An 11,678-nucleotide genomic window follows, 5' to 3' on the forward strand; every position below is an offset into this window, starting at 1 on the left:
CCCTATTATGTCAATGTATCCAGTAAGTCCATCACATTCAGAGCAAAGTCAAACGACTAATACATTTTGAGGACATATGTTTTTTGAGGACATATGTTGTTCCCACCTTGCAGAATAACTGTAAGTCATGGGCTAGCGTTGTTTTGTACCAGTCTTCCTGCCCTATCAAAACTTGTGTTCTGGGCCATTCACATCGAATTCACACTACTAATACTTATTGAGGGCATTGTGCCCGCCTTCCAGAATAACCAAGTTATGGGCTAGCGTTGTCTTGTGCAGTCTTCCTGCACTATCCAATCTTGTGTTCCAGGCCCAGTAAGTCCATCACATTCTTAGCAATGTCTTCATCTAACGTGTCTCCAAATACCATTAGTGCCAGCAATGTTCCTAACAACACCGCCAACACTACTACGATGTCGGAAATTTCCCGCGTGCCTTCGAATTCAATTTAAGACATTTTAAGGGACCTTTTCACACGGCACACTTACAATGCATGTTAATGGTGTATGATAAAATTTCAAGGCACTTATAATGCCTGTCCAAATTATGTTAAGGCATTGTAATGATCCTGGGTAATGCGGGATGAGCCTTACATTTTAAGGCCATGAAATGATAGTGTAAGCATTGTAAAGGGTAGCAAGGCAAATTCAGACAATTTCAAGACTCGTCGCTTGTATTTCGATGCTCTCGCTGGAATTCCCAATTAATATTAATATTAATAATGGTAATAGTAATAATAATAACAAAAAAAAAACAAGTGCGAGCGGAAAGAGTATTCAGCGGTAAGGAAGGTAATAGAACGATGTTGGTACTATCCAGTGCAAGATTATTAGTGAAGCTGAGTGCGAGTGGTAAGGAAGATAGAATTATGTTGCCAATGGTATCCAGCAGAGTGGTGAAGCTGAGTGCGAGCGGATGTGTGAGGTGAATGGGAGTAGGAAGACGGTCCTAAGGAAGGTAGAATTATGTTGGTATCCTGGACCAGTGCGAGAGTGGTGAAGCTGAGTGTGAGCGGATGTGTGAGGTGAATGGGAGTATTATTGGGAAGACGGTCCTAAGGAAGATAGAATTATGTTGGTATCCAGCATAATAAGAATAGTAGTAAAACTTACCATGATGTTGAAGGGTGGCATTAATTGATGCAGTGCGAGCGGATGCATGTTACAGTAGTCGATGAAGGAATTTTCGGAGCTGATGACGACGTCTGTTCAAAGGAGGAAATGGTTGAAATGAAAGAAGTCTTAATGGAAGCGTTGATAAGAAAAAAGCTCAACTTGTTTGGCCTTGTGATTATACTACCCTAATTGGGATGACTTAGAATGCGGCTGAATCAAGAGGTGCGCAATGTGCTGTTGGGCGGGGCATCCGAGAATTAATAGCTGTGAGACGCATCAGCGTGCAATATGGTAGTCAGGTAAATCAACTTGCATGGTGCAAAAACTCCGTTGTGTAGGTAAACAAATCAGAGGGTGACAAGATCAACAAATTTAAGTAACTACTTTCTCCCTGACGCCTTCCTCGCTGTCGTTTTGGCACCACCATTGCGTGTAACACCGCTTGACTGCTGGAGGAGGAGCCAAAGGAATGACAGGGACCACATCTGAGTCCACGGGAGTCTGAGCAGCCTGAGCAATAGCTCGACGTTGAGCTGCAGACACCCTACCACCCTTGCCAGAAGATGCGGATGGTGGCAAGTCAGTTCTAGCGGCATCGAGCGACAGCTGACCAATGTCAACTTCGAGTTGGAGTTGCATGGTGGTGGCAGGCCCTCCTGGATTGCTGATAGACATAGATGTCGGAGCATAAGTAATGTGTGAAGATGTCGATGACGGAAGTTGTGGTGCGGAGGCAGGATCTTCTAACTGCTGTAAGAAGTCGTCTTCCCAGGTGTGAGGTTGGGAAGCAGAGGGTAGAGTAGCAGTACCACTAGTAGCTAGGACTGAGCTCGTGCCGAAAACCTCCTGGTTGTAATAGTTGATCACACTCGTAGCCCATGGGCTGCGCTTGAATAGTCGCTCCAAGTAAAAATCAAAGTCTTGTGCATAGTCAATTTTCGTGGCTGGTCCGGTTGCAGTGAGCTCTTGATCATGTGTTAACAAAAAACGCGCCTGAGAATGAGACGAGATCAGCATGCATGCAAAAGTTCGAAGATTATACTAATGCACTCACCACAATAGCAGCACCTGCAATCAGACCTTCCGTGACACACTGCGTAGACCAACGCTGACCCCTGGCCTTCGGATGTCCTTTGGTCTTCCCAGACAGTGAAAGCCTTCCCGAAGATTTCGACTCGGATGATCTGAGGGATGGAGTTAGTATTAATGTACTGCTCGACAGCAAGCTGAAAACGTCGCGCACCTTGGCCATGACTGGTGTTTTGAGGAAGTTGTCTGGAACGAGAGCAGAAGGATCCATGAACAGAATGGGGGCTAGACGTGTATACTTTTCTGCACCGACATCCTTCTTTAAAAGAGTGAGAAGTTGCGCATTCTCCTTCTTTTTGGCAGGCTCGTCAGTGAAGACAGTCGGGTCGAGTTTTAAAGTAGAGAAGATAAGACCAGTGCAGTCCTTGAGACTATGCAGTATGTTTGACCTCTTGGAACTAACTGCAGCGCGAAACTAGAGTATCTCATGCGTAAGGGTTGATGCGCAGACAGAGGGAGAATCGGACATACCACTGATCCAAACTGTGGGTAGGTCTCCATCGGTTTATGCAAAGCCTTGGGAATGCACTGATATAGCTCGGCCATTGCACCATTGAGCTTCGCTTCAAGGCGAAGACCAACGCGTATCACTGCGTGGATCAACGTCTGGCTGGGGTTTTGTCGGAAAGAGCCCGCTCATGACCCAAAAGTAGTTGAGCATGGCGTACATCTTGCCCGCACGGGTAATGTCATTGTCGATGGTTGATGTCTTCTTAAGGACTCAGTTTCGGCTGCGTGCAGGGATAGCAGCCTGAAGCATCGCATGGTCTTTCTTGAGAGCGCGCAACTCAGACCGAACCACAGTATAAGCTTGTTGCGCCAGTTCTAGTGCCTAGAGATTCAACTGCTACATCAACCGAACCAAGAGAATGGCAGCATGAGTAAACTCACCTTGCGGACTTCGTGCATGGGCACGTCAGGCTGAGGAATTGTCAAGACTGTCCTCAGGGTGTCGAGTTCGCTCCGTGCATCAACTCGTTGTCTTGCTCATCATTTCCAGATTCGGACTCAGTATCCTCAATAGCGTCGAGTTCTGCTGCGAAGTCGTCTGAGGAATCTCCAGCCTGGGGCATGACAATGAAACTAAGACACAAGAAAGTTAAGTCTGAACAGTGGAGATGAGGCACAACAATTTCACTTGCCTGGTTCCATGTTATAAAGACGTGACCCTGCACAGGGCCAGTTGCTCCGCAGCGTCTTGCCGTCCTTGCTGTTGACATGCGGCATGTTTAGTTCAGCCTTGGCAAAGTCGACATGTAATAAAAGCTGCAGGTCGTTTGACTTAAGTACTGATTACTATCAAATGACTAATGACTCACCCTGATATCGGTCCAACTAGGAGTCAGTCTACCACGAGGGCAGTGTCCATACCATGGCTATTATGACATGTATTATTAGTGTAGTTAAGATAGAAAAACACGACAATTTGGACTTACAGTGGGACAGATACCGGAACATGCTGGGATTCGGCCTTGGGACGCGCTGGTGAGCCGGCCTGATTGGACTGGGAAGGATCAGCAGGGGAGACATCTGCACGTCTGTGGATTGATGTGCTGTGCCATTAAGTGTTGCAGTATTATTGGCAGCAATGCCGTTTGGTGCAGCGATCAGCCTGACTGAATCGCCATCTGACGTAGGAGTGCCAGCATGGTTTCCATTGACTCCGTTCGTGGAAGCGGCGCAAGGGGGTGAGGGCTGCTGCTGCACTACAGTAGGCGAACTCGGGGATGCAATATTCCCAACAACCGGAGGACGCATGGCACCGTTTGATGAGATGCGCATTTGCGGAATGGCAGATGGCGGTTGCATCGCTTTGACATGCGCCTGCATGAATATCGGTACATAGACTGGTGACGTCGTGGAAAGGAAATGTTGGGTGTTGATAAGCATTCTAAAACAAACAGGTAAGCGCTTGAAGAATGTACTGCATGTAGTCCTACCTCCACCACGTCCTCATACCCGTGGTCACGTTCCTTTTGGGCTTCTTTGCTACTCTTTCTTTGTCAAATGAAAGCTCTTCGTCCTCTGAGAAGGCGTTTCGGGGGGGGGAGGGGTGTTGGAGGTGTTTGGAGGGTCGGTTAGCGAGGAACGGCACGTCGAACTTTGCCGATGATTTCGATGATTTCGCCCCTGCCTGTGCCTAAGCCCATGCTTTGCGTTCGCAGTAGCAGTTAGTACCCAACGAGGGAAATTTGCGCTTGAGCTCGGCAAACTCAAGTGCTTGTCCCAAACCTGTAGCGTTTGCTGTGTGTAGTCGCGCTTAAGATTTTCTCGACAAAGGAGTGTTTTGGCGAGCTCCAGACCCTGCATCAACTCGTAGATGTGGGAGAGCGGAGCTGAGCAGTGCATGGTGTGGGCAGAGGAGATGGCTGTGTCGTTGGAGATATGGGAGAGCAGAGCTGAGTATTGGTGCAGAGACACTTTTTCTGCGTCGAATACCGGCTCTGCGAATGTGGATTCGGCCTCAAGTGTAAGAGGGTTGACGTGAATAGTGTCCAGCAAGCCATTGATTGCCTGCCGACATTTGCGAAGAAGAGGTAGATCCATCAAGGCCAGCGCAAAATGTGCTGACCTCACCCTGGACAATACGTTCAGCTGATTCCCTTTCGCAAGTGGACCCAGGGCAACCCTTCTCCCGTGAGACCAACTCTGGGACCTTGGTGTGGATAGCTTCCAGATAACAGAGCGCTGTTTGTAGAACGTTGCCTGACGTCATGGTGCGGGAAGAGGAGATGGCTGTGTCGTTGGAGATATGGGAGAGTGGAGCTGAATCAGAGTGCAGTCAGACGAGGTGATGTTAAGAAAAGAGAGATCCACGTACATATCTGGACATTGTAGTTCTGATTCAGGGTGCTAGAGGTGGAAGTGAAATGGACGAGACATTGGAGCTCATCACTGGCGTGCTGGACGTGGACTTCATGCGCACAAACATGTCACTATCGATGTGGTCGACCACGAGGAATTCATCTCGGTGATCAGGATCAGGGAAACAAACAGCGCCACGAATGAAAGACTGGACTGGAATGAAGATTGAACTTGCCCTTGGACGGCCTTTGACACGAGTAAGTCCGTAGATCACGGTCCACCTGCGAGAAGCACCAATGCCAGCAGTGAATGGCGGAACCAGTGCAAACTCGAAGGAACCAACATCCAGAAGCTGACAACTGAATATAAAAACAAGGCGAACAAAGACCGATACTTCCTGAGTGAGTTTTATAATTGCACAGTCATAGCGCGGGTGCCATGGAAGCTTGGAGTGCATCGGAGGTAGTCGGTAGTTTTTGCTTCCAGTCGACGGAAGACTCGTAGTGAACTTTGAGATATCGATGTTCGCGAATCTAGTTCAGAAATACATAAATCAGTACAAGACATTTTACAAAACAAGATCAACTCACCAAGAAGTTTGGTGGGTATGGTAACCCATCTCTCCAGTCGATATCCGTACGTCGGTAATGAGTTGTTGATAAAGTCAGAAAACTTCTTATGAAAGCCTTGAAACACCCCGATCCATTGGCCGCTGTGGTTCTCAATGTCTTGGATGGCTACGGGGCTGTTGGTGTCGAACCAAGTTTGATGTGCCCCCTCGAAAGCACGGGATTCGGGACTTCATCGTCATCATTGCCCTCTTCTGCCAAGGTGCGCCGGTCGTCAAGTACGTCCACGTGCGCTCTCAACATTTTGACTGCGAATTTGCGCTTGTCAACACGGAGTATCTAACGAGGTCTTTACATGAGTGAACATCAGATATATGATGTTAGAAACATACCTGGTCCAGCGACATCCTTTCCATTCAACTGGCGCTCGTAGGCCTCTTTGAGGGGGCCATGAAGCTTCTCATTCGGACGGGTGCTGTGAGTTGCGTACTACACCCTTCATTCGGATGTCCCTAGTTGCGTGCTCCAGAGATGCGCCTTTGGAAGTCCAGTCAAGCTTAAGACCCTCGATGGGAGAATTGAGGAGCGCCTTCGATGTAGTCTAGAATGTTTGATCAACAATCTATTTAAAAAGTGAATGAACAAAACATTTACCTTGAGTGCGCTATCAAAAACGAGTAGTTCAGCATCATTGCTGCCAGCGTGCTTGATGTAATGCACGTCGAGACCGATATAGCTGTCCAATTGCAGATAGCTGCTAATAACGTGGAGAAGTTTGTACCCTTCTGGGCTCGTCCTCTGGTTGAAGACGTTTACCACAGAATAAAAGATTGCTGCGCAGCAATCAGTATTAGAAAGCCAAAGCTCATGATACGTACCTTGGATAGATCTTGCATCTTGTACCATCACTGAAGGTAATGGGGATGACGGTGCTGAAATGATTAAGATTGCGCCATCGAGGGGAACTAGCAACCCTACCGAAGGTCATGAGTTGATGAGGAATCGCGATGTGAATGACTTACTGTTCTCAACCTTTGACTCTTCATCACGTCCAAGTGCTTTGAGGATTTTCTTCAACTCCTCGAGTAGGTGCCTCCACATGCCAAGATGGAGGGCATGAAGGCGGTCAAAACTGATGGCTTGATGAGGATCAGAGTGGGAAATGAGCCAGAAAAACATTCTGTTGATGTATTAGCGAAGATCAGAATTGTATGGGATAACGAGATATGAAGGATATGGGCAGGAAGAGGAGAATTATCAGATAACTAAAACACAGAACTATGGGGAATCTTGCTGGAGGTCCAGTGCGCGAGCATCCCTCTGCTTTAAAACAGCGAGAGCGGCAGTCTAAAAGGATTGAGGTCCAGTTGCGCGAGCATCCCTCTGCTTTAAAACAGCAAGAGCGGCAGTCTGGAAGCTACTCTGCTTGAACCTGTAATTTACAAAGCAAGCGGAGGCGAAACGAGAGAGTGAATATCACTGCTGACTTACCGTGACAGCGCGCAATCCTAATGCCTTGAGAAGTTCCTCGCCTCGAGCTTTGCTGACCTTGTAAACATTGAGTGCGGCTATTGCTTCTTCCACTGATCTAAATGCAAACGTCTTTGATAGCTCGCTAAGTTCCTCGAGTGGTACAAGACATACCGGACAGGGACATTTGCTATGGTGGCCGCGAATGAGAGACATCATGCATCTAGAAACAGTCTGATATCAGATTGCGGACACTGTGTGTAAGAATACAGAACTTACTGTTCTTCATAATCAGCAGATAGTATCAGAATAATGGGAAACAGCCAGCGCGCGATCTTGTCATAGCAAGTATGTGAATAGCCAGACTTTGAGTATTGCGACCAGTTCCAACAGCTTTAAGAATGCCTCGTGCCATACGACGCGCTTGAGGTTTACGAACCCTGGCTTGCCTTCTTCGTCTGCATCTTCAGATACCTGCAACTATAATGAGTCACGTCAGAAGATTCAATCAGAATGTTGACGTACGATTGGCAACCACCCGACAACACGGCCACCACCAATACCCTCTCCGTTTCGTATGCCAACTGGCAAATTCGTGCAGGACCACGACAGGATATCCCTTTACTGTACCATGGGACGACAGTCTTGTCTTGTCCGCTACAGGATGAAGCAGAACGGAGCAGCCTTAATGTCATTTGGAAGGCGACTCTGGTTTGTTGATGCTGAGTGAGAGTGGATAGTAACATTAAATAGATATTACATGCCTGTATGTCCCACCATCGATCACCCGTCCACGGCTCGTTGTAAAAGCGTTCAAACTCCCTGCCGTTATGCTTGAAAACTTGTTGTGCGTCCCAGACAAAATGCGGAGCAAGCAGCGGATTAGCTAGCAAATCAAGGGCCCAGTCCCACAGAGGCAGCGCGTGGGTCTCATATACTCGTTGTTCTTTCTTATAAGGAACGGTGATGTCGTGTTTTACAAACTAATTCACAACATATATCATACAAAATGTGAGATTAATTAATGACATACCGGCGTCACCTGAGCCGTTGCGTGTTCCCAAGCTTTGCGCAGCTCAATGTCATTTTTAAAAGTGACTCGGCTCTCCCCTCTCGATATGCGGCCAATAAGCGCAAGGAGCCCGTCAATGTGTGACTTGTTGAGGGCGGCATTGAGTGCGATCTCCGCAAACTCGAAGTCACCACGGGAACAGAAAGGACGCCAGGGCTCTTCATCTACGGGAAGCTCTTCCTCAGGGCGTGTATTGACGCCAAACTCCTCAAATGTTTGAAGGAGCGGTTCACGACGAGCAGAAGGATGATAGACCGTTTTGAATTCAATGGGTTGTGGAGGAGGTATTGCAGGTTGCGGTTCAACAGAACCTCGCTGGCTGTTGGCTATGCAAAAGAATCAGTAAGCGATACAGGTGAATATGGTGCACGCTTACCTAGGCTACCAGCACCTTCGAAGTTGCCATCGTAAGCTTCGAAATCACCAGCGTTTGGGTTATCTGCTGGCAACACAGAGTCAGCTAGTGTCAGTTGGCATTGTAGGGACACGCAAAGAATATGCGAGACATACCTAGAGGACCATGATCTTTGATCGCAGGGGGCGCGTTCTGAATCCCAGCGACTGATCGCGATGGGCCAGCGCTGGGCGTTATCATGCCCATGTCAGTGTAAGCCTGCTGCCGAGCTGCATACCTCAATATTGTCAAAGGAAACCATCAAGAATGGGTAGCAGAGGACTCACCTCTCCTCTGATCTCGTGCATATTGAAGGGCAAACTCTGCTCGTTCTGCCTTGGTGTCCTTCTGCTTCTTGCAGCTTGCTTCGTGCTTCTTGAAGCCTTGGGTCTTGAACTTCTTGCTACAATGCGGCATGAAAGCTGCCCTGTCAGAGTTTCTTCTGAGAAGTTGTATTTGCTTCGATGAGTGCGAGAGGGACCCATGCTGATAGCGACGATGCATACTGTACAATCGATGAACATTATTGTTTATCGATATCATTTCATAAGACAATCTCACGCTTGTGATGACCTCAGCCGCCCTTGAAAGGCACTTGTAATGTACCTTTTAATGCACATGACCCAAGTCGTAAGCCGGCAGCATTACAATGGCATGTAACTTTTTCCGACATGATGTCAGTGATGGTTCAAACATGGACCAGAAGATTGTTTACCTTGACATAGAAAATGCCACATGCGTAGCAAACACCCAAGGTGGGGAACAAAGCAACAATGACACAGCTGAATTGTAGCCTAGCATTGCACTCAACATTGGGAAAAAGGTGTTGAATGAAAGCAAGACATTCAAGAGCGTCATTGCAAGCACAAGCCACCAGACTTTCCAATCTGTTCTTTGGCTGTGAGCCAGGAACGCAATGTGGTAATGGTAGGGAAGTCAGGAAGGATGAATATGGCGCATATTGCAATGCAAATTGTCATAGAACCTTCAGTGTAAAACAGCCATCTTACGAGTGATGCTAAGAACCAGATCGACAGGAAAATAACACCACCTACCTCCAAGCAGTGAGGCCCATGACTCCATCCATGTTGTCCAGGATGGCTGATGCCAAGAGTGACCCAAAGGCATTACCGATCATGATACCTATACAACCAAGGTTGGGTGCATCAAATTTAATATTGAAAGAAACTGACCACAGCTTTATATTGCTGTTCCTTGGCCAAGCTCTCTTCGCTTGTACCTGAGTGATGTCAGTGCGAGGAAAAGTCATATCCTTCTTTTCAGTACTCACCATTTAGATAGAAGAAATAAGCACCAGGAAAGAATGCGGCTTGACACAGCCCAGGAAGAACCGAGTGCATACAGCTCCAAGGAAGCTTCAGAACTTCTTCAGTTTGTGTACAACCCAAAAGCAAGAAACTGCACCCCCTCGTCATTCCTGTTTTTTTAAAATCAACATCAATAGTCTTCTTGCTCAAGTGCTGAGCTGACCCGTCAGGATTGATATTGTCCTCAAAGCCACGTAATCTAGCTGCACTTTTACGTGACGAGCAGAGCTGCAACTTCAGCTATGATATGAAGATCGGCATGAAACATGAACCCACACTGTCTTACTAGGATGTGAAAGGCAATAAAAACACCAAATTTCACTTATCCTCCACGGTCAACGGTTCAGACAAATACCAACGGTTGATAACGTGGTTGTTCGTGGGGGCGCAAATATAGATTGTGTTCTCCTTGAGCAAATTTACCAATGACTAAAAAAAGGGGTGAGATATTCGGGAATCTCAGGAACAATGTGCCCGTTAACTGGCTTAATGCAGTACTTAGGGTTCTTCAGGGATAATGATGCGACAGTACGCAGATTACGGAAAGTTATGTGAATTACAGTGATACGTGGTGAGTCAGAGTGATATGTCTGGGATACTCCTTATTCTCACAATCAGGGGAGATCAAACTAGGAGTCGGATACAGTTGAATCAATCAAATACTTGGCTTCAAAACCGACCTTTCTGCTGCTCAGGATCTCACAGTGAGTAATGACGCAGTCCAGACTAGAATACACCTTCTTGATGTAGTCTTAAGTGGCCAAGCTCTTAATATTGTTGACTAAAGTATAAGTCCTATTTATCGTCCTCAATCGTTAAAGTACGTGGATTTCTCCCCACAGAATTGATTTCCTGTGTCGTAAAGAGAATTGCAGTGAAACTACACTAGACGACTAGTAACCGTGCACTAGCTAGAGTAATTTAATGTGACTTAGAGGTGGCCTCAGGTAGTCAGAACGTCGTGGGAAACAGTGACAAAAGAGTGGAGGGAATAAACTAATATTCACTCAGTATTCACACAGATATTAAGGGGTGAGAAACTTTGAGAGATACGCAAACTCTCTAAAAAGGGATCTTATTATTCAAAGAGGGAAACTATGTCCCTTTATATACTACTCTACAGGTGGCTATGCAACTACTAAATATGGAATAGTGACTCATAATGACTCCATGTGACTTACTATGACTCAGTGTCCAAATGTTCACTTAGAGATTACCGCTATTTCGGAACTGTCCAGAAACTATGACTAATCATTAAACAAAATGTAGATTACGTAAGAAGATTGACACTGCTCAGATGATGACTGCGCAGATGTTGAGATGTTAAGATGTTAACACGAATATGGCTCATTAGGTGGGAAAATGTACGAGAAATCCCGAAAGGTGCGGGAATGTGCTTACTAATGAAAGGATAAGGTTTTTAACACAGTTGTTGACTGTGCTAAGTACGTAATATGAATGATTAATTCATGTAGCTATGAAAAACCTTCAAGAAATTATAGTAAATTGTAATAAAGCCATAAGAAATTAGAACTGCCTTTATTGGCAGTATTAGATTGTACGAGAGTATGTTATGTGTCCGTGATCATGTACAAAACAGGTTTCGTGCGTGTGTCAACGCTGCATTATTGCGATCAATCTGCAGTTGTCAGATTATCATCCAAAGTCAGTAGGTACAAACTTGGCTCACATAGTTTAAGATATAAATGAGGATGAGGATGGACATCCTGAGGTCAACTTTACGGAGAAGATTTTGTTCCACACGCTGTCTGTCTGGGAAATCATTGTAATTGGTATCCTGCAAGGTGATATCGTTGTCCAGGTCACCCTCGCATG

General features: G+C 46.5%; 3 protein-coding genes across 3 annotated transcripts; all 3 read right to left on the reverse strand.

Moving 5' to 3' along the window:
- Nucleotides 1–1,487: 1,487 nt before the first annotated feature.
- On the reverse strand, nt 1,488–2,750 carry DFJ58DRAFT_737036 (uncharacterized protein; the record flags this gene model as incomplete). The annotated part of the gene is made up of 3 exons (XM_041386892.1): nt 1,488–2,108; nt 2,170–2,619; nt 2,676–2,750. 3 exons carry the CDS (start codon nt 2,748–2,750, stop codon nt 1,488–1,490), a joined length of 1,146 nt encoding a protein of 381 aa, XP_041235309.1.
- A 175-nt stretch (nt 2,751–2,925) lies between these two features.
- On the reverse strand, nt 2,926–5,985 carry DFJ58DRAFT_737037 (uncharacterized protein; the record flags this gene model as incomplete). Its single annotated transcript, XM_041386893.1, has 14 exons — nt 2,926–3,036; nt 3,096–3,165; nt 3,213–3,287; nt 3,641–3,708; nt 3,741–4,095; nt 4,145–4,334; nt 4,388–4,718; nt 4,777–4,970; nt 5,026–5,044; nt 5,101–5,361; nt 5,430–5,542; nt 5,600–5,746; nt 5,770–5,917; nt 5,971–5,985. 14 exons carry the CDS (start codon nt 5,983–5,985, stop codon nt 2,926–2,928), a joined length of 2,097 nt encoding a protein of 698 aa, XP_041235310.1.
- Nucleotides 5,986–6,038: 53 nt separating this feature from the next.
- On the reverse strand, nt 6,039–8,931 carry DFJ58DRAFT_737038 (uncharacterized protein; the record flags this gene model as incomplete). The annotated part of the gene is made up of 14 exons (XM_041386894.1): nt 6,039–6,179; nt 6,233–6,411; nt 6,457–6,552; nt 6,601–6,758; nt 7,000–7,010; nt 7,070–7,271; nt 7,328–7,383; nt 7,415–7,528; nt 7,574–7,632; nt 7,809–8,031; nt 8,082–8,446; nt 8,497–8,559; nt 8,631–8,744; nt 8,802–8,931. 14 exons carry the CDS (start codon nt 8,929–8,931, stop codon nt 6,039–6,041), a joined length of 1,911 nt encoding a protein of 636 aa, XP_041235311.1.
- Between the last annotated feature and the right edge of the window lie 2,747 nt (nt 8,932–11,678).

This window comes from Suillus subalutaceus, assembly GCF_016647625.1.
Source record: "Suillus subalutaceus strain FC151 chromosome Unknown DFJ58scaffold_317, whole genome shotgun sequence".
NCBI lineage: Eukaryota > Fungi > Basidiomycota > Agaricomycetes > Boletales > Suillaceae > Suillus > Suillus subalutaceus.